The 18,832-nt window shown below is 44.4% G+C and overlaps 1 protein-coding gene across 1 annotated transcript in view; it reads right to left on the bottom strand.

Moving 5' to 3' along the window:
• SNX9 (sorting nexin 9) overlaps nt 1-17,663 on the bottom strand; it is a 125,916-nt gene extending 108,253 nt beyond the window's left edge. Inside the window, exon 1 of the mRNA XM_047858259.1 lies at nt 17,417-17,663. Within this exon, the coding sequence (XP_047714215.1) occupies nt 17,417-17,428 (12 nt within the window). The 5' untranslated portion in view covers nt 17,429-17,663. The remainder of the gene's footprint in view (nt 1-17,416) is intronic.
• Between the last annotated feature and the right edge of the window lie 1,169 nt (nt 17,664-18,832).

Below are 18,832 nucleotides of genomic sequence, written 5' to 3'. Positions count from 1 at the left end.
TCTGATGTAATAAATGCCTCTATAATCCCATTCTTCCCTAATCCAAAGCATCTTCCCATTGCTGGCACCACCCGAACTGGGCAGAAAGGCTTCGGAAAGGCCTGTCCGCCGAGGATTCTGTTAAGGGCAGTGAGTCAACACGAGAAGAGCAACACACATATATATTCTAAAGCCTGTGGTATACTAGCTATACACACACTACTTATGACAAAATTTGCCTTAACACTGGCAGATTCATACAAATGCCAATCAATAATCATTTTAACTGTCACCTAAGCATCCAGCTAAACTAGATGGCATGGTCTTTATCTGAATGCGTATCAAGCCATGTAAATAGAGCAAATTATTAATTTATGAATATGTTCACAACACTGTATACCCTCAGACTGGATATTTCAAGATATTAAGGATTTGTTCTCGAATTTTACATGATAGGAATAATTGTTATGTTTTTATTTATTTATTTATTTATTTATTTATTTATTTATTTATTTATTATGTTTTAGATAGAGCGCGCATGAGTGGGGGAGCGGGACAGAGGGGGAAAGAATCTCAAGCAGGCTCCACATTCAGCGTGCAGCCCGATCCCATGACCCAGGGATCACGACCTGAGCCGATATCGAGAGTCAGATGCTCAACCAACTGAGCTACCCAGGCACCCCTGTTATGGGTTTTTAAGAAGTCTTACTTTGGGAGGGATATACTAAAATATTTATCATGAAAGAATAGGTCTGGAATTTGCTTCAAAATAATGAAGGAAGGGGGAAATGGGTGAGGAAGGTTTGAGGGAAGAAAATGGGCCAGGAGCTGGTAACCGGTGAGGCTGATAATGGGTATGGGGGGCGGGGGAGGGTTCACTGTACTATTCTTTCGTCTGTGTTTGGAATTTTTATAAATAAAAAGTTAAAAAAATACTGAGTCATGCCAAGGTATTATCTTTAAAACTCACAGGCATGGAGTTTTAAAGGACAAATAATATAAAAGTTCAGTAATCTATTGCACACCGCTCCTCCCTTCCCCCCCAAAATCACTAATGGAACCGGGAAAAGAATAAAGATTCACTGAATCTCAAAATCCTAAGCCAGGATGATGCCACTTGTTCTACGCTTGTGAGAACATTCTGACCCAATTCTCGGAGTTCCTGCCTGTTGCCTTCTTACACTACTGTTCTCAAAACTGCTGAGGCCTCAGGAAGTCTGCTGCTTTAGCAAGTAGTGACTCCAGTCAGAGGAGGAATGTAGTTGGTTGTCATTAGTTATAAATATTTTTTGTATCTGTCTAAAACCTGCCGGTCTGGCAATATTGCACTTACTGTCTGGGTGAACACCAGTGAGGTCAATAGGATGATGACAGAAGACGGCCAAACGAACCACCTTTTAGTCCAACTAAGCAAGTGGCCAGATAGGTGTATGTATTTACTTTCAGTACAACCAGGAGACAGCTGGAAAGTCCTATCAGAAAAAATCTAAAATCCAGTGTGCTTAAGATTTTTTAAATTTCATGTAAAAACTATTTTCAACGATGGGGCGCCTGAGTGGCTCGGTTGGTTGAGCGTCCAACTTCGGCTCAGGTCACGATCTCACGGTTTGTGAGTTCGAGCCCCGTGTCGGGCTCTGGGCAGACAGCTCAGAGCTTGGAGCCTGCTTCTGATTCTGTGTCTCCCTCTCTCTCTCTGCCCCTCCCCCACTCATGCTCTGTCTCTCTCTCAGAAATAAACATTAAAAAAATTTTAAATAAAAATATACGTATAGTTTTTTTTCAAAAAAGGATAATCTATCAGTCCTTTTGGAGCTCTTTCCTTTTTTGGCTTAAAGGTCACACAGAATTTTCCTAGTGGTACTCTAATTAGATACAATCAAGTTTCAAGAAGAGAGAAAGTGAACAGAGCATTAACTCCCCAGTTAGCTTTGGCCAATAGAGGCCAGCTCGATTCCAAAAAGAAAAAGAAAAAAAAAAAAAAAAAAAAGCCAGCAGTTTTAGGTCTGTTGAAAACGTGCCAGGGATTCACCTCGCACTGGGAATGAATGCCACCGGCCTCATCATCACCCGTGAGGCCCCAGACCCGACCAGGCCCCCACGGCTCTTCCCGGCTCCGGCGGCCAGGCTGACCCCCGGGTGCTACTCCGGTGGGGAAACAGAGCTGGGGCCCCAAGGATCCAAGTGGCCTGCTCCCCACCTTCCTTCAGTTCTTTGCTGGAGGGTCTCCTTCCCCGGCCACGTCTAACGCTGTGTGTGCACGCGCTCATGGGCAGGTTCTCCTCTTCACAGCCAGAGCTTCCTCCTTCCCTTATTCCTTCTCCTCGCTGACCTTGTTTGTTGTCATCTCCTCCCCTAGACAGCAAGGTTCACGACAGTAGGGATTTTGAATTATTTCCTTCAAGGTTGTATTCCTACTGTTTCCCAACAGTTTCTGGCCCATGGTAGGTGCTCAACAATATACTGAAGGAACAGGGGGACATGGAGAACCACTACCGCGAGGACCCAATGAGATGTGCCATCTAAGAACTTAGCAAGCAGAGCTGCTCCACACATGTGGTGCTGTTCCACCATAGGGTTTCCAGCAATGTCAACGCACTTCTTGTTGTTTTTTTAATTATTTTTATTGTTTATTTTTGAGAGAGACAGAGGGTCAGTGGGGGAAGGGCAGAGAGAGAGGAAGATACAGAATCCGAAACAGGCTCCAGGCTCCGAGCTGTCAGCACAGAACCCGACGCGGGGCTTGAACTCATGAACCGCGAGATCATGACCTGAGCCGAAGTCGGAGCTTGACTGACTGAGCCACCCAGGTGCCCCGCCAATGTACTCTGTGATTTTATTCATACTTCTCTCCTTTCTGCCTCCAACATTTGGTCTTGTTTTTGATGAAAGGTAATTTACCAGAACTATCTTGTTTTGATGTATGAAAGGTAATTTACCGGAATTAACAAGGCTCACCAAGGCAACGGCAAAAAGAATCAAACTCAAATTGTCAGGCACCCCAATTTGGGAAGTTTATCCAAAGTTTTAGATAAATATGAAGGAGATGGAAAAGCTGATCACATCCACAAGAGTAACTGGAAATTAGAAAAGCTTATTTCAGCTCCCTGAATACAGTTAAGGTAGACTCTAGATCCTGGGGTTAACAGATCTTAGTTTATACTCTACTTTTATAGTAATATGAATAACACCATTCAACCGTAACAACTATCCTTTGCAATAAGCCAGACACTTGGTAAGTCCTTTATAAGAATTTTCACTTAATTCTTAAGATAATTTGGTAGAGATAATAGCTTTAAAATATAGTTTTTTTCATCCTTAGGGATTTTTGTTTTCCTTGTCTTTACTCCCACCTCCACACCCCCAAGTCAGCAGTGTCACTGCCTCAGCAGAGGGACAGGACACAGTGGAACACAACAGTCTTCCCAGCTGCGGGTTCCAAAGGCCCTAAGAACAGAGGGAACTCTAGGTCTACACCTGTGAGAAACACTGCACAGGAGAGACAAGGCAAGACCCGTTTCTCCCCTTGCCACTTCTGCCTCCAAAGCCTGGGGAAGATGGTCTGGGGTGGAGAAGTACAGGACAGAGTCTACGCAATGGACAGCCCGCATCATAGTGCCAGAGCCCCAGGGAAACGGCAAATCGACCGGAGGGGTACGAACAGCTATATGTTGCATTAGGACAGAAAGTGTCTGAACTTTGCAGAGATGCGTGTCCCATGAGAGTGTGGCAATAGCAGAATGGTTCCAGTGTGGGGAGAGGCGGCTGGAGGGCAGGATGGGGTCCCCCCAGGCAATGACATTACAAAGGTATCTCCACCCTCAATTCAGCCGTGAGGCAAGAGAAGGAGGTCTGCGAACTCACAGATGATAGTTTCACTTACCCAGTAGAATTGACACGATTGTGGTAAATTATTAATGAAAAATAAAGTTCTATTTTTTCCACACCTGGACTGTGCAATGGAATTCACACTTGAGTTCATATGATTACTTGTATTTTACAGATGAGGGATCTGAAACATTAAGTAACTTTCCAAAGTTATGTAGCTGGATTTGATTGGGATTTGAGCCCAGACTCCCAATCTCTGGGCTATACCACTATTGCACTGAAACACATAAACTTCATAATCACATAAAACTGACTTTATTTGTTCACTGCATCTCTAATAGAAAACCCAACAAAATCTCTCTTCTAAAGATGAAACTTAAGGTAAAGCAAATACTGATAAGGGAAATGGGCTTTTATACAAAAGTCACCTTGAATCATAGAGGGATCCCAACAACCTCGAAATTAATTCATACATACATCCATCACCCCACAAACAACAGTAATTACACAAAAGCACAATTTATTAATATGCAATGCCACAAAGGTACTATGAAGTCATTAACATTTAAAAAAAATTTTTTTAATGTTTATTTATCTTTGAGACAGAGACAGAGCATTGGGGGGGGGGGGGGGGAGGGGCGGAAGACGTAGAATCCAAAGCAGGCTCCAGGCTCTAAGCTGTTAGCACAGAGCCCAACGTGGGGCTTGGGGCTCGAACTCAAGAGCAAGGAGGTCATGACCTGAGCCAAAGTCGGACGCTTAACTGACTAAGCCATCCAGGCGCCCCAAAGTCATTAACATTTTTAAATGATCCATATTTTATTAATAACACAGCTGACATATTTTTAAACCATATTACAAATGTGAAGAAGACACCCAGTCTATAACAATGTTTGCTCATTTAAAGACCAAAGATAAATAAAGATCCCCTGAAAGCTCGCCAGCAGGGAATCCCTAATCTAGAATAAACTGGAGGTGTTGCAAACCAGGCATATAAAACACTCCAAATGTTTTAACTAAACTGCTAACCTGGAAATCAAAAGGAGATCTGTTTTAACCATTTTAAGACTCTGCCCATGACCACAGGGTTTTAGAAAGAGCCGGGTTCTTCAAAGTGGCTTAGTGCGGCCAGCCTCAGATAAAATTTTAGATCACAACCAGGGAGACTGAAGATGTCCGCTTTCTGTGAAACGTACTTTCTGTCCTGCAGGGGCAAGTCCCTAATAAAGAAGTCTTTAAAAGAGACCTCAAACTGAATGTGTCTTCGTCTATCTAACATTACTCCCTAATATTCTCAAGTAGAGGAACGACCCTCCTCCGTGTTCTGACTAATGTATGTCTGAGTATTTAACTAGTTTTGATTTTTACATGAAGTTTTCAAACTACGGTCTCTTTATTGGCACAAGTTCATTTTTACTCTTAACTGTCCAATGAAAGTCAATGAAGAAAGGAGCGTCTCATTTCTGACTCCCAGCACTGTGCCCTAACTGTACACGGCATCTACATCCACAGCAGCAACTACAACATTCAGTTAAAGAGATTCAAGTGTTTTCGCCCACTAGACTAGAAATTCTTTGAGAGTGGAAGAATATACATGCATTGTGCACCTACAGTATTTACAAGTTCTCAACAAAGCCTGTTGAATGAAAAACACACCCATGCACGTGAGTTTTGGTAGCACACTTAATATTTTCCATAAATATCCCTGGTATTTACGTATAATAATATTCTAATGTTAACCACAGACAGTAGGAAAATTAAATTTATTCCTTCTGTAACTAATAGTATATATTGTTTATGGATCCAACAAAAAGACTTTGGTGTAAATGCCAACAAAGATTTTTAAATACCTGTCTGAGTGTGCCTGAATGGCTCAGTTGGTTAAGTGTCCCACATTTGGTTTCGGCTCAGGTCACGATCTCACGGTTTCAAGAGTTCAAGCCCTGTGTCTGGCTCTGTGCTGGCAGCATGGAGCCTGCTTGGGATTTCCCCCATCCCTCGCCTCCCCCCCTCGTGCTGTCTCTGTCTCTCAAAATAAATAAACTTAAAAAAAATTTTTTTAAACAAGTATCAGTCTGTACCATTCTTCTTTTTTTTTTTTTTTATCTTTTTAAAACATTTATCCTTGAGAGACAAAGAGCATGAGGGGGGGAGGGGCAGAGAGAGAGGGAGACACAGAATCCGAAGCAGGCTCCAGGCTCTAAGCTGTCAGCACAGAGCCCGACGTGGGGCTCGAACTCACAAACCGCGAGATGGCCTGAGCTGAAGTCAGCCGCCTAGCTGACTGAGCCACCCAGGTGCCCCTCTCTGTACCATTCTTATTCAGACACGTGCTAATTCTTAGGAATAGCACAGGCACATTATAGGAGCACAGCCAGCCTCTCACTCACAAAGCCATTTTCCAAAGCACACCCTTGCCTTTCATGCAGGAGTCCCAGACCAATCAATGCAATTATTCAAGGGTAGATTCTTCTAGTTCAGGGCTTATACTCAGCCTTTTCTCTGGCTTTAATAAATACTTGAAGAAAAATTTACTTTTTTAAGGCTTCTAAGGGGTCTTCCAAGGAAAGCTGAATAGTTCCTCAAAGGAAAACAGAAAAGTTGCATCTGATGAAATTCAAATTCACCAAAATTAATAGGCACATACTACACAAATAAGATTTAAAAAACTAGATTTACACAAGTATCATAGATTTTCTGAATCATAAAATAATTGAAAAACAGGATTCTCTTACATAGTATTCCCCTCTAGTGAATTAAAGTCATTTTTTTAACATTTATTTTTTTTTTTAATTTTTTTTTTTCAACGTTTATTTATTTTTGGGACAGAGAGAGACAGAGCTTGAACGGGGGAGGGGCAGAGAGAGAGGGAGACACAGAATCGGAAACAGGCTCCAGGCTCTGAGCCATCAGCACAGAGCCCGACGCGGGGCTCGAACTCCCGGACCGGAGATCGTGACCTGGCTGAAGTCGGACGCTTAACCGACTGCGCCACCCAGGCGCCCCAAACATTTATTTTTTTTTGACAGAGAGAGACAGAGACAGAGACAGAGCATGAGTGGGGGAGGGGCAGAGAGAGAGGGAGACACAGAATCCGAAGCAGGGTCCAGGCTCCGAGCTGTCAACACAGAGCCCGACGTGGGGCTCAAACCCACGGACTGCGAGACCACGACCTGAGCCAAAGCTGGACGCCCAACGGACTGAGCCACCCAGGCACCCCCCTCCTAGTGAATTAAAATTGTCATCATTATACAGCCACGTTAGGAATACACTATACAAAGCAAATAAATCTAGGCTGAATACTGTGAACCATAATGATAAACACAATTGTATGGCCTGTTTTTTAGCCAACTAAAAGCAACAGGAAAAGTTAATAACCAGCCACAGCCACCTCACCACCATAACAGAGACCTATTTGCATACAATACAAATGACCCATTAACACAACACTGAAAAGTTACTGAAAACCACAAGCTGACAAGAAACTAAACAGTCTTTACTTGAGACTACTGATCTGATTTTCAGCATCACCTGAACCCAGTTAGACAGAAGAGTCCTTGAAACAAGAAACCATACTCACTGCTCACAGGTGCACTAGTGTGGCCCACCCGTTTTACAGCCCACAGATTTTAGGGATGAACCAAGAACACAACTCAGGTTCTGATTCTTCTTTTTCCATCTTCCACACAGTGGTTCTCAAAGTGTCATGCCAAACCAGCAGCATCAACATCACCTGGGAGCTGGCAGAAATGCATGTTCTGGGCCCCACCTCCTGAATCTGAAACTCTGCGAAGCCCAGCAATTGTGATTTAACAAGCTCTCTGGGTGGGGGCTGTGATGCAGCCAGGGTACCACAGCTCTGCCATTAGTGCCTAAAACCTCAAAAACACGATCATAGCTCATAAAACATCCATATATTTCAGTAAGAATCCAATTTCTCCCTTAGATGAAAGCTTATTGTCACAGCCGTAATCTCTTTACAGCAGATTGCTACTAAGGCAGAGAAGAGGGGAGTTTGAGGTAAAATAATTAATACTTGCATTTTAGAGAACTATTACTTTCACAATACAAACTACAGAAACAGACATGAGATACTTTTATTTATCAAAAAGGGGAATGTTACAGATAGAGCAGTCAATACTAGAAGTAGCTTTAAATATCGGAATTTAAAAATTTTTTTTCAATGTTTATTTATTTTTGGGACAGAGAGAGACAGAGCATGAACGGGGGAGGGGCAGAGAGAGAGGGAGACACAGAATCAGAAACAGTCTCCAGGCTCTGAGCCATCAGCCCAGAGCCCGACGCGGGGCTCGAACTCACAGACCGCGAGATCGTGACCTGGCTGAAGTCGGACGCTTAACCGACTGCGCCACCCAGGCGCCCCAAATATCGGAATTTTAAAACACAATCTCCATATTCTTTGGTATCATCTTGGCTTTAAATGATTAAGACAAATCAATATAATGTAACTACAGATCTCCGTAACCTAAAACCTACTGGATTTTCGAGGCTGGGGAGGCGGTTACAAGGACATTGAATGTGCTTTACTCACTGGGAAGGACAATCACAAGACAAAGTAGGTCTGACACACCAACGAAAAGGCTATAAAATCTTAAATTCAACTCTTGACTCTAAAATCTTACGAAGGTGGGGAACGTAAGGAAGTGAAGAAAACCAGTCCAGCCCACAGGAGGCTAGGAGCTCTGCTTCCTTCAAGCTCCTGAGGGAAAGGGCACCAGCAGGCTTTGGTTAAAAGTACGAAAGTATCTATAAAGCAGCAATTGTTAAGAACTCCAGTGCTGCTTTTTGGTAAGTTTTTAGTTATTTTTGAAAATTAAAAACCATACTTTCTCTCCTTTGGCAGAAGAAAATATAGTGCTTCAGGAAGTAAAATAAAATTTTTAGTTTCTATTTGTAATCCTGCATGCATTAGTATTTTCCCATTGAAGTGCCGCTATTTATAAGCATTAATTAAAAACACTTTTTTCATCTTACTATATACTTCAAAGCAAATTAAGAGAAGGTAGGTAAGTTTGGGAATCTGCTTTCAGGGCCCAGTTAATGACAATAAGCTTTTAAATGGGAAAGGAAAAGAAAAAAAGAACTTGTTTTCCTCCTCATTACAAAAGCAACAAATATTCACTACTCAAAATCTTGAGAATTCAAAACAGGCTAAAAGATGAAAGAGAAGTTCCTGAGTGCAACCACCATGAGATAGACAAATAGTATTCACACCCGTATCTACATTTTCAAGCCCTCTTTCCTGAATCTGCATTGGAAAATATATTTAAACTGACATTTAACTGGTACATTTCACACAGCTCATTAATTTCTGACTGTCAACTCTCTTGGGCAAGGATCCAAATCTCATTCTTACTTCCGGTGTAAAAGAGGTACACAGACACTACTGAAGTACCTGCTGAACTGGACATTTGGGATCCTACAAGGCAGTCTGGACTTCCAGACTGTCAAATGTGTTCCAGAAGTATCTTAAAACTGACTGATGTAATAGAATAAGGGCAAAAATTCACTCGATGAATTAAAGAAAAAAAAATAGACATTTCAAGACTTCCGCTCCTTAGCAAGCCTTGCGGGCTTGAGAAGCTGCATCAGGAAGGAGCCCCCACTGTGCCCGGAAGAAAGCCTCCAATCCAGGGGCTACGACTTTGGTAAAGGCTCTTTGAGAGCGCGGATGAGGCCTTTCATGCTGACATCCCAAGTGCAGCGGAAGGACCTGGCTCTGAGATCCTTTGGAGTTCAAATGATGGAGTCAGTGAATGATGAAGGGTATCGGCTCCCAGGATAAAGGTGCATTTATCACCCTCCTTAACCCTAAGGTTTATATGTCTCTTTGACACAAATAACCACTAACAGGTGATTTTGCATCCTGCCTCTACAGGTAATGACACTATATGACTCCATTTTCAGAGACTAAAAATAGCTTAGAAGAATTGAGTCATACTGAATAACACCCTCGAACACTGCAGTTACAATATCTAAAAATGAATAAGAAGGGCTAAATCTACCATGTGCTTTGAACAGTCAACAAGGGGGGTGGGGAAGCAAAGAAACCCCAATGGGAAAGTGAAATATGGCCAGTCTGTTGTTTTGATAGCTTAAGGTTTGGTTTCTACTAAAATGCTTAACTACTTTGCTTTTTCACCCTTTTTCCCTCCAAAGAAGAGGTTAACGCTGTGCGTGCGCACGTTCCCTTCCTTCACTTTACAGTCTGTTATAAAGATGCCCTGACTCGGATTTTATTCCAGCACACACGGCAAGCCACCACCCCGAACCGCCTGCAGGCTGAAGCACTTAAGTGCTGAATAAAATATTAAAAGGAAAAGACGAGCACACACATAAATAAACACCTCTGAAAACACACCACTGAGTCAGCACAAAAGGAAAGGCTCTAGAGAGGTCACACAGGAAGGGAGTGCTTTCTCTCCTTGGAGAAAAATATGTGCTGAGCCACGATTCCACTCTAGGCGTCTCCTCCAAACCCTGAGTTTGAGACCCTGGAGACTCCGAGTTCGAGTCTGTGTGCTGAAGGCTACACTGGGGGAGGTAGGAAAGACTCCTGTATTGAGCTAGACACTGCGACCCCAAAAGGACTTCAATATAAAGGCCAAAGAGAGAACCTATTGTTCAAAAGCGGACAGCAAGGAAACCTGTTTTTTTCATAGGCCTGGAGTACAGGAGTAAGGGAAATCTCCCCAGACATCTGAGGTCTGTATTTTTGCCACCAGTATGGCTGGAAGCACTGAACCAGGAGTGAGAAAGTTAGAGTGACCACAAGAATGCAGTGTCCCTGGGAGACCGGCATAAGCAAAGACAAATTCTCTCTGGAAGACCTTGTAACTTCGATCCGGGCATTAAAATTCCCTCAGATGAAATTCCAAGGAAAATGAGCAAATCACAGAAACACACACACACACAAGAAAACAAGGCACCACGAGTAAGAGTGAGCAGAACCAGATGGATGATTAGACTTCAGATACCAGAACAGACACAAACTATAAATGTTTAATATGCTGAACAGAAGCTTAAAAATGAGCTAAGAATGAGACTATTAAGAATGACCAAGCAGACTTGAAATAGAACCAAATATAATTTTTATTTATTTATTTATTTTTGACACAGAGAGAGATAGCACAAGCCAGAGAGGGGCAGATAGAGAAGGGAAGCCACAGAATCTGAAACAGGCTCCAGGCTCTGAACCATCAGCCCAGAGCCTGACGCGGGGCTCAAACTCACAAACCGCAAGATCATGACCTGAGCTGAAGATGGACGCTTAACCGACTGAGCCACCCAGGCGCCCCATGGAATCAAATATAATTTCTAAAAACAGAATATAATTGAAATAAAAGCGATGGATAAAAGAGTAGATTATGCCCAAAAAAAGAAAAAGTAGTGAACTGCAGGTGAGAGCCAAAGAAATTATCCAGAATGCAGCACAAAGAAAACACGGCAGGTGGAAAGTAAAGAAGTTAGAGATGTGCTGGACCTTTTCGTGCTAATTAGAGCTCCAGAAAGAGAAAATGGGGAAGAGGGAATATTCATGAAATAACCATCTCTGGGAAGTCTCTGCAACTGCTCTCCCCACTATGCAGCCATTAGCCACAAGAGCCTATGTAAGTTAAAATTTAAAACACAGTTCCTTAATCGCACTAACCACATTTCAGATTCTCGTTAGTCACATGTGGCAGGTGGCTACCATACAGGACTGCACGGATGTAGAACATTTCCATCATCCTAGAAAGTTCTACTGAGCTGCATTGTTCTAGATCTACTGAAATTCCCATCCTCGGACCCGACACACCCGGTAAAGTTCAAGCTGTGTATATACAATTCACACATGGGCACATTAAGGTAAAACTGCAACGTACTGATGACATGTACTAATTAGAACTGCAATGTACTAATGATATAGGGAAGGTCTTAAACAGGCAGATCATCTTAAATGGACATTAGACCGCTCACTTCTTAGAAGGAACTCTGAAAGCCCAGAGAATAAAGGCGGATACTACCGTCGAATATGCTGAGCTAAACTGTCAACCAAGAAACCTATCTTTCAAGCGTAGGGCAAAATACATTTTCACACATAAATGATTTGCCAACAACAAATCTTCCCCAATGGAAATTCCAAAGAATTCATTTTAAACAGAAGGAAAATTATCCCAGAAAGGAGTGAAATGTAAACAGAAATAGCAAAGATACAATAAAATTCGATTAAATCTAAATAAACATTAACTATGTAGAAATAAAAATAATGTCCAATTTTTGGTGGAAAAGAATGACAATACTGGGCAGTAGCTGACTATATTGGGGGACATGATTGGAGTTATATATCTTAAGACCTTTTTGTAATTCAAAAGGAGGGCAATGATATTGAGTAACTTCAGACTTTAACTTAGAAACGGTAACATACATGCTTATGATAACCACTGGGAAAAAAAAGTGACATATAGGACAAACCTTCCAAAAAACTGAGGTCAAGAGGAGTAAAATAAGAGGAAGGGGGGGAAAATCCCCAGTCAGTCCAGAGATGGTAACCAGAAATTCAAACATGTGAGCAAACACAAATAAAAACAGACAAAACTCTAGCCACAAAGATCACCAGACTAGATAAAAAGGTAAAATTCGGCTATAGGTTTTTATATACCAGGCAAATATTTACCAAAAGAAAGCTACTGAAACCACATGAACTTCAGACAAAATTGTCTTTATGAGAAAACATGCTACTAGAGATAAAGAGGGTCCCTTCATAAGGATAAAAAAAGTTCAAAGCACCTGGAAGAGGATACTAATTCTAAACTTAAAAAAAATTTTTTTTAACTTAAAAAAAAATGTTTATTTATCTTAGAGAGAGAGCAAGCAGGGGAGGGGCAGAGAGACAGAGGGAGTCAGAGGATCTGAAGCAGGCTCTGTGCTGATAGCAGAGAGCCTGATGCGGGGCTTGAACTCACCAACCGTGAGATCGTGACCTGAGCACAAGTCTGACACTTAACAGACTGAACCACCAGGGCACCCCTAAACTTCTTAAATTTCTTAAATCCAGCATTTTAATATCTCCATCAAGTAGACAACAGATCAGCCAGATACAACAGATTTTGTAAGGATGCACATGTGACCAGTATAATAAATTCAATCTAATGGACATACACAGAATACAAATATATACATCAATTAACGGATATGCATACTCTTTTCATGAACAGATGGCACCTTTATGAAAACAGACTACAGGACAGATACAACGGTAGCCTCAACAAATTTTCAGGTATGGTATTACTAGCAATCAGATTCCCTGGTCACAATGTAATTAAGTTAGAAATCATTAACAAAAAGGTAAATGGGAACACCCTATACTTTTGGTAATCAAACACATTTCTAACAACTATGGATTAAAGTCTCAGCAGTATGAGGTTTGTTCCAAACACCTGAAAACATAAGAACCAATAAAACTGAATTATTCGATTTCAAACACACGCTAGTACCTACGCTGTAGATGTGTATTGTCCATTGTGGATGTATACTTAAAAAGGGAAAGTTTACTAAAACACAGTGAACAAGAAAGACAGTTTACTGCTGAAAACAGTTTTCTTCAGCCATCACTTATGTCACTGGAATATCTTTTACTCTTTCAAACTGGACAGCAAGGAACCCAGGCAAGAAAATTCAACATTCATTCGTGCAGTAACAGTTTATCCAGAGCCTTGCCTGTGCCAGTCACAGAGGATTCAAAGTGAGGAAATACACACAGACCCAGCCTCCTGGGGCTGAGAGCTTCCTACAGGAGACGGTCACTAGACAAAATCACAGGTAAAATGGCAGCCCAGACGCACCACGTCACCCTGTAACAGAGGTCAGGGAGATCAGGAAAGGCTTTCCGGAGGAATCATTGCTTTGAGCTAAGACAGAAGGTGTTAAAAAAAAAAAAAAAAAAAAAAGGTACCTGGAGGGAAGAAGCCAGAGAACAGCATTCCAGAAAAGAAAGGAACAGCACAGGCAAAATTAAAAAGGTTTAGGTGGGCAAAGGAAAACGATTAATTTTCATATAGTCAATATAGAAACGGTGCAACAGAAAACTCTACAAAAATTTTATGCTTCCTCATCTATTCCTTCCTTAATAAAAAAGTGGTTGACCTTTTTACTGTCAGAATTTTTCTTTGACTACACAAATACTATCCAGATATTCTATTTAGTAAGACCCTTAAAAAATTACGTACACAAAATTGAATAGTTAGCATTTTCTGTACAGTTTTTAAAAATAATCAAAACCAACTTGAATCCTTAAAGCTCTATTAGGAAGATATTTCTATTCTTCCACTCAAAGAGGTTTTTGCTCAGGAGACATTACAAAGTATGTTTTCTGCTGTTCTCACTAATGTATATCATGGAACAGTCCTGAGCAATTCACTCCTTTCCCACCAGTATTTTCAACACTTCGCACCCACTTAATTCAACCAGGTAAGCACGAGCACAAATGTTTAAATATTGGAGCTAGAAAGTTGGGGGTGGGAATCCTCAGGGACTCTCAGAATCTTGTTATAATGATTACTCTTAAAAGTGATTATGTAAGCACAAAAGGAACCAAATTAGTTACCAAAGGTTAACTCTGACACGGAAATGACCGTGTTATAAGGCTGCGGATCAACTTCCATCAACTATTTTCATGCTTCTTTTGATACATATGGGCAAAAAAAGAAAAAATTTCTTTCTCATGACTTGATATATAAGACTTATTTTACTCCTAAATCCACCATATGACTGTGATAAAATACAACCCTCTGAGGTTTCTAGTAGAAGCCACGGCTTAAACACACATATTAGCCCTTCACTGTATTTGTTAAGTGAGATAAGACTGGACTCAGAATAATGTACTTACTTAACAACTGAAGTCAGCATCCTCCTGTGTAGCGATTAGAAACAGAGAAGATAATCTCTTTCTAATATGCAGTTACTGACTAACTTTGTTTGGCAGTGAAGAACTGCCCCATTAAAGTTGTTCTTCTAAAAGAGAATTTCTTTCTATTGGGAACATACCAGTGGATTTTGTTTTTAAAAAAAAAATCACAACAGTTCAGAGATAACTGCATCTTGGGAAAAAAACACGTAAGAAGAATACAAAAGAAAATTATATCTGCAGACAACTAAAGCCATTCTCTGGTAAATTCAAAGGGAAACGCAACACCACCTCACACACCCAGATGTCGTGTTTGTCATTACTTAAGGCTTCTAGCAAGAGCCTGAGTGCCCGGTGAGTCTCCGATTCCCTAAAAAGTTAGAAGTCATTACTTAGCAAGCTACATTCTCACCACCTACCCAATTAAAGAAAGGGAAGGAAAAACCCCAAACTACTCAGATGTCTGCAAAGGCAGGGGTGTGGCTGCAGGGGTGAGAGGAAACCAAGGACTACTTTCCTCTCTGGCAACAATGAAAAAATGACCCTGGTTTGACACAAGAATCACTAGGAAGTAGCAAAACCAGAGAACTGGGGTAGGGTCCCCTTTTAACAAGTGCTTCTTTGCTCCTCCTTTCTGAGAATGGGAGTGGCTTGTCATCACTTAAACACGGTGCCGAATGCCATGTGGAATAGTGATTAGAAAGGTGCAGGACAGGGGCGCCTGGGTGGCTCAGTCGGTTAAGCGTCCGACTTCAGCCAGGTCACGATCTCGCGGTCGGTGAGTTCGAGCCCCGAGTCGGGCTCTGGGCTGATGGCTCAGAACCTGGAGCCTGTTTCCGATTCTGTGTCTCCCTCTCTCTCTGCCCCTCCACCGTTCATGCTCTGTCTCTCTCTGTCCCAAAAATAAAAATAAACGTTGAAAAAAAAAATAAAAAAAAAAAAAGAAAGGTGCAGGACAGACAGACTTGGAGTCATGGGAATTCGCCTCGAGTAGTGGAGATAACAAAGTAGGAAGTGCTTACACATGCTTTAAGGCTTGGTTTAGTGAGGACACGTGCAAGTCAAGCTTACTACAAGAACCACTGTCCTTTTTCACTTTACAAAAAAACTCAGTTCAGTTTAATCAAACCAGTTTCATTACCTGGGTCCCACTGGAAGGAGGGGTACGGGTAACATGCATCAGCAGATCAGAGTGCAAAATACCACAACACTGACCACCACTGAACACAATCTACCACAAACAGCTTTTCAGGTTGCAAGATGAATGCAAAATAGGTCCGGTAATTGGTGATTTCTGGAATGGCTGGCAACAAACCTCAAAATCAAATCTCCTTAGAAATCCTTGGCTTGAGCTTTGTTTTTCAAGAGATCAACACAAAATTACATATGTTAAAAAGGTAGCAAGTTCTAAGACATCTAATAAAACCAAGGAAGAGTGCAGCCAATAATGTATTAACAAGCAGGTAATTATTTCAGTAACAGCAGACAACAGGTTCCCCGGAGGAGAATCTTTTTTTCTTTTTTAAATAAACACTGCCCATAGTGTCAGAGCACAAAATGTAACAGACTGAAGTGACATCAGACGATCTGATCTTTCTAAGGGATTTCAAAATTTTTATCCTTTCCTAAATTATCCTGGAATCCAAAACAAAAACCCAACAACAACAAAAAATTAAGGTTTTCGCCAACCCAAAAGAAGCTCGGAGATTTCAAACATGAATATGGAAGAGGGTGCTGCTGCTGTATAAAAGTGACATCACGAAAACTATTTGCAAAAGTCAAGCCATTCCTCAAACCACATCACTAGCTCTAGGAGGGGTCTCCTACCAGTAATGCCCTATTCAGCGACTGTGACTTTCCCAGCTACTACTTTGCATGAAGAGCTAACGAAAACGCCCCAGAAAGAGGAGGGGGAAGGGTGGCTTCGACACACTCAGGTAGCAAAGGGTGACCGCTAATTCCACGAACAATACCCTGAAATAAGCAAACCACTACTCTTGGCCAATTACCAAGATCGAGCTAAAGTTCCACCACGTAATTGGGGCCTGGGCCCTTTTTTTTTTTTTTTTTTTTTCAAGCAAACTCGTTACTGAAAGCACAGTCATTTCCCTCTTCGTATTTTATTCACGCTGGAAATACCATTCAAACTGAAAAGGTAGCAAAACAAAAGGAAAAAACAACAACAAGAAAAACGAAGGAAGTGGAGGCGCGGGGCGTTCGGTGTGCGGGTTCCGTCCGCGACAGCACTGGCTCGCGGGCCGTCGTTTGAAATGTCCAGTCCCGTCCGCCGGGGCTCGGGTCCCCCAAAACCGGCCCGCGCCGCTGGGGTCCCACCCTCCGGCGGAGGGAGGGGCGCTTCTCGCGGCGGCGGCGGCGGCGGGCAGAGGACGCCACTCGGGGCAGGACCGGGGTATCCCGGCGGCCGGACGGCTGCCCCAAACGAGCTCCGGGGCTGAGGGAACTTTCCCCCCCTCCGGCCCAGCCGCAGCCCACGCTCAGGCGCAAACTTTGCAGACGCCGCCGCTGGCGTCCGGGGTCCCGCCCCGCGACCCTCCCGCGCCGCGCGCCGAGCCCCCGAACGTCCGCGCCCCGCGTGACTGGGCCGCGCCGCAGCCGCCGCCGCCCGCGCCCCCGGCCCCGACCCTCCCCCGCGCCGCCGCGGGCGCCAGCGGCCGGCCGGCCGGGCCTGCGCCGCGCGCCCCTCACCTTGGTGGCCATGGCGGGCGGCTCCCCCGGCCCGGGACGGCCGGCTCCTCTCCGGCGCCGCGGCTGTCGGCCCGAGGCGGGCGGGCGAGGGCGGCGGCGGCGGCGGCTACGGCTGGGCCCCGGCGCTGCGGCGGCGGCGGCGGCGGCTCCGCCTCGGCCCCGAGTCTCGGCGCTCAGGCCCCGCCGCTGGGCGCTCGGCGACTCCGGCCGCCGCCCGCTCCTCCAGTTCCTGAAACTCCCCGGCTGCGCGGCCCCCGCCCCTGCCGGCCGAGCCTCCCATTTACCGCGGCGTGCGCGGCGCGGCCGGCGGAAGCGCGCCCGGTGCCCTCGGCCGGCCCGGCCTCCTCTCCCACTTTCCGCCCCCGCCCCGAGCCTCCGCCCGGCCCGCGCCGCCGCCGTCGCCGCCTCCTGCGCCGGGCGCCCTTTGTTCCAGCGCCGGCCGCGTCCCGAGAAGCGGCCGGGCCTGGGTCGGCGCCCCGCGTGGCTGCCCGCGGGAAAACTTCAAGGGGTGTGAGGATTCGCTTGGGTCCCCCTGCCTGGAGGACCGGTCCGACTGCCTCCCGCAGGACCGCGCCGTAGGCCGCGTCCGAAGTTTCTTGTGGCCGGTGCACCCGGTGCACTCCACGCCCTCCTGGCAGGGCCAGAGTCACCCACGGGGATCTCTGCTCCGCTGGCGAGTGATGTGGAGCCGGTTGTGCTCTTGGCTGCGTAAAATAAGTACTAAAAAGCCAGGGCGGAAGGAGGCAATGGCTTCCCGGTCCCACTGGCCCTGGGGAGGGAGCAAGATGGAGTCACTCATGTCAAGTAGTGACCCAAACAGGAAAGCAGCCAAGGGCCCTGCAGCTGTGACCAGCTATCTCCCAAACCAACACAGACTGGCCGCACTAAGGGCTGATAAACAAGAAGGCCACAGAACCTGGAAGAACCAGGGGCTGATAATCACTAGAACCAGAAGAGGCCTGCGAAGGCCCAAGCCTGATTAAACTCCTTTGAGAGGGAGGACGGCCAACGGTCAGCCTCTTCAGACGCTGACCCTCCCACGTGTGGCCACATTGGAGAGGCAGCTGCCCCCGAAGGTTCTGCCTGGTTGATCTCCGAACATGACAGAGATCCCCCGTGGCTCGAACAATCAGCGGTGAGCATGAGAGCTGACCCGGACCAGACGGCCGCCCCGCCTCAACTGCGCTCAGGGACTGCCTTCGCCTTTGGTTTGTTAACTTCTTACCTTCATGGCATTTCGTTTGTTGTGTGCCTTTGTATTATATCTCATCTTGTGTGACGTGTATGAAGCCAAGTTAAATGCATCGTGAAATGTCATTGAGTTTGAAATCCTGAACCTGCTTGACAATTGTTAACCTTGCTATGTGATCGAATAAGGCCGACACTGTGGAAAAGGCACAACTGGTGTACAGGCCT

Source organism: Prionailurus viverrinus, chromosome B2, assembly GCF_022837055.1.
Source record: "Prionailurus viverrinus isolate Anna chromosome B2, UM_Priviv_1.0, whole genome shotgun sequence".
In the NCBI taxonomy this organism is placed as follows: domain Eukaryota; kingdom Metazoa; phylum Chordata; class Mammalia; order Carnivora; family Felidae; genus Prionailurus; species Prionailurus viverrinus.
The sequence above is the reverse complement of the archived record's forward strand: the minus strand, read 5'-3'. Positions and strand labels throughout refer to the sequence as shown.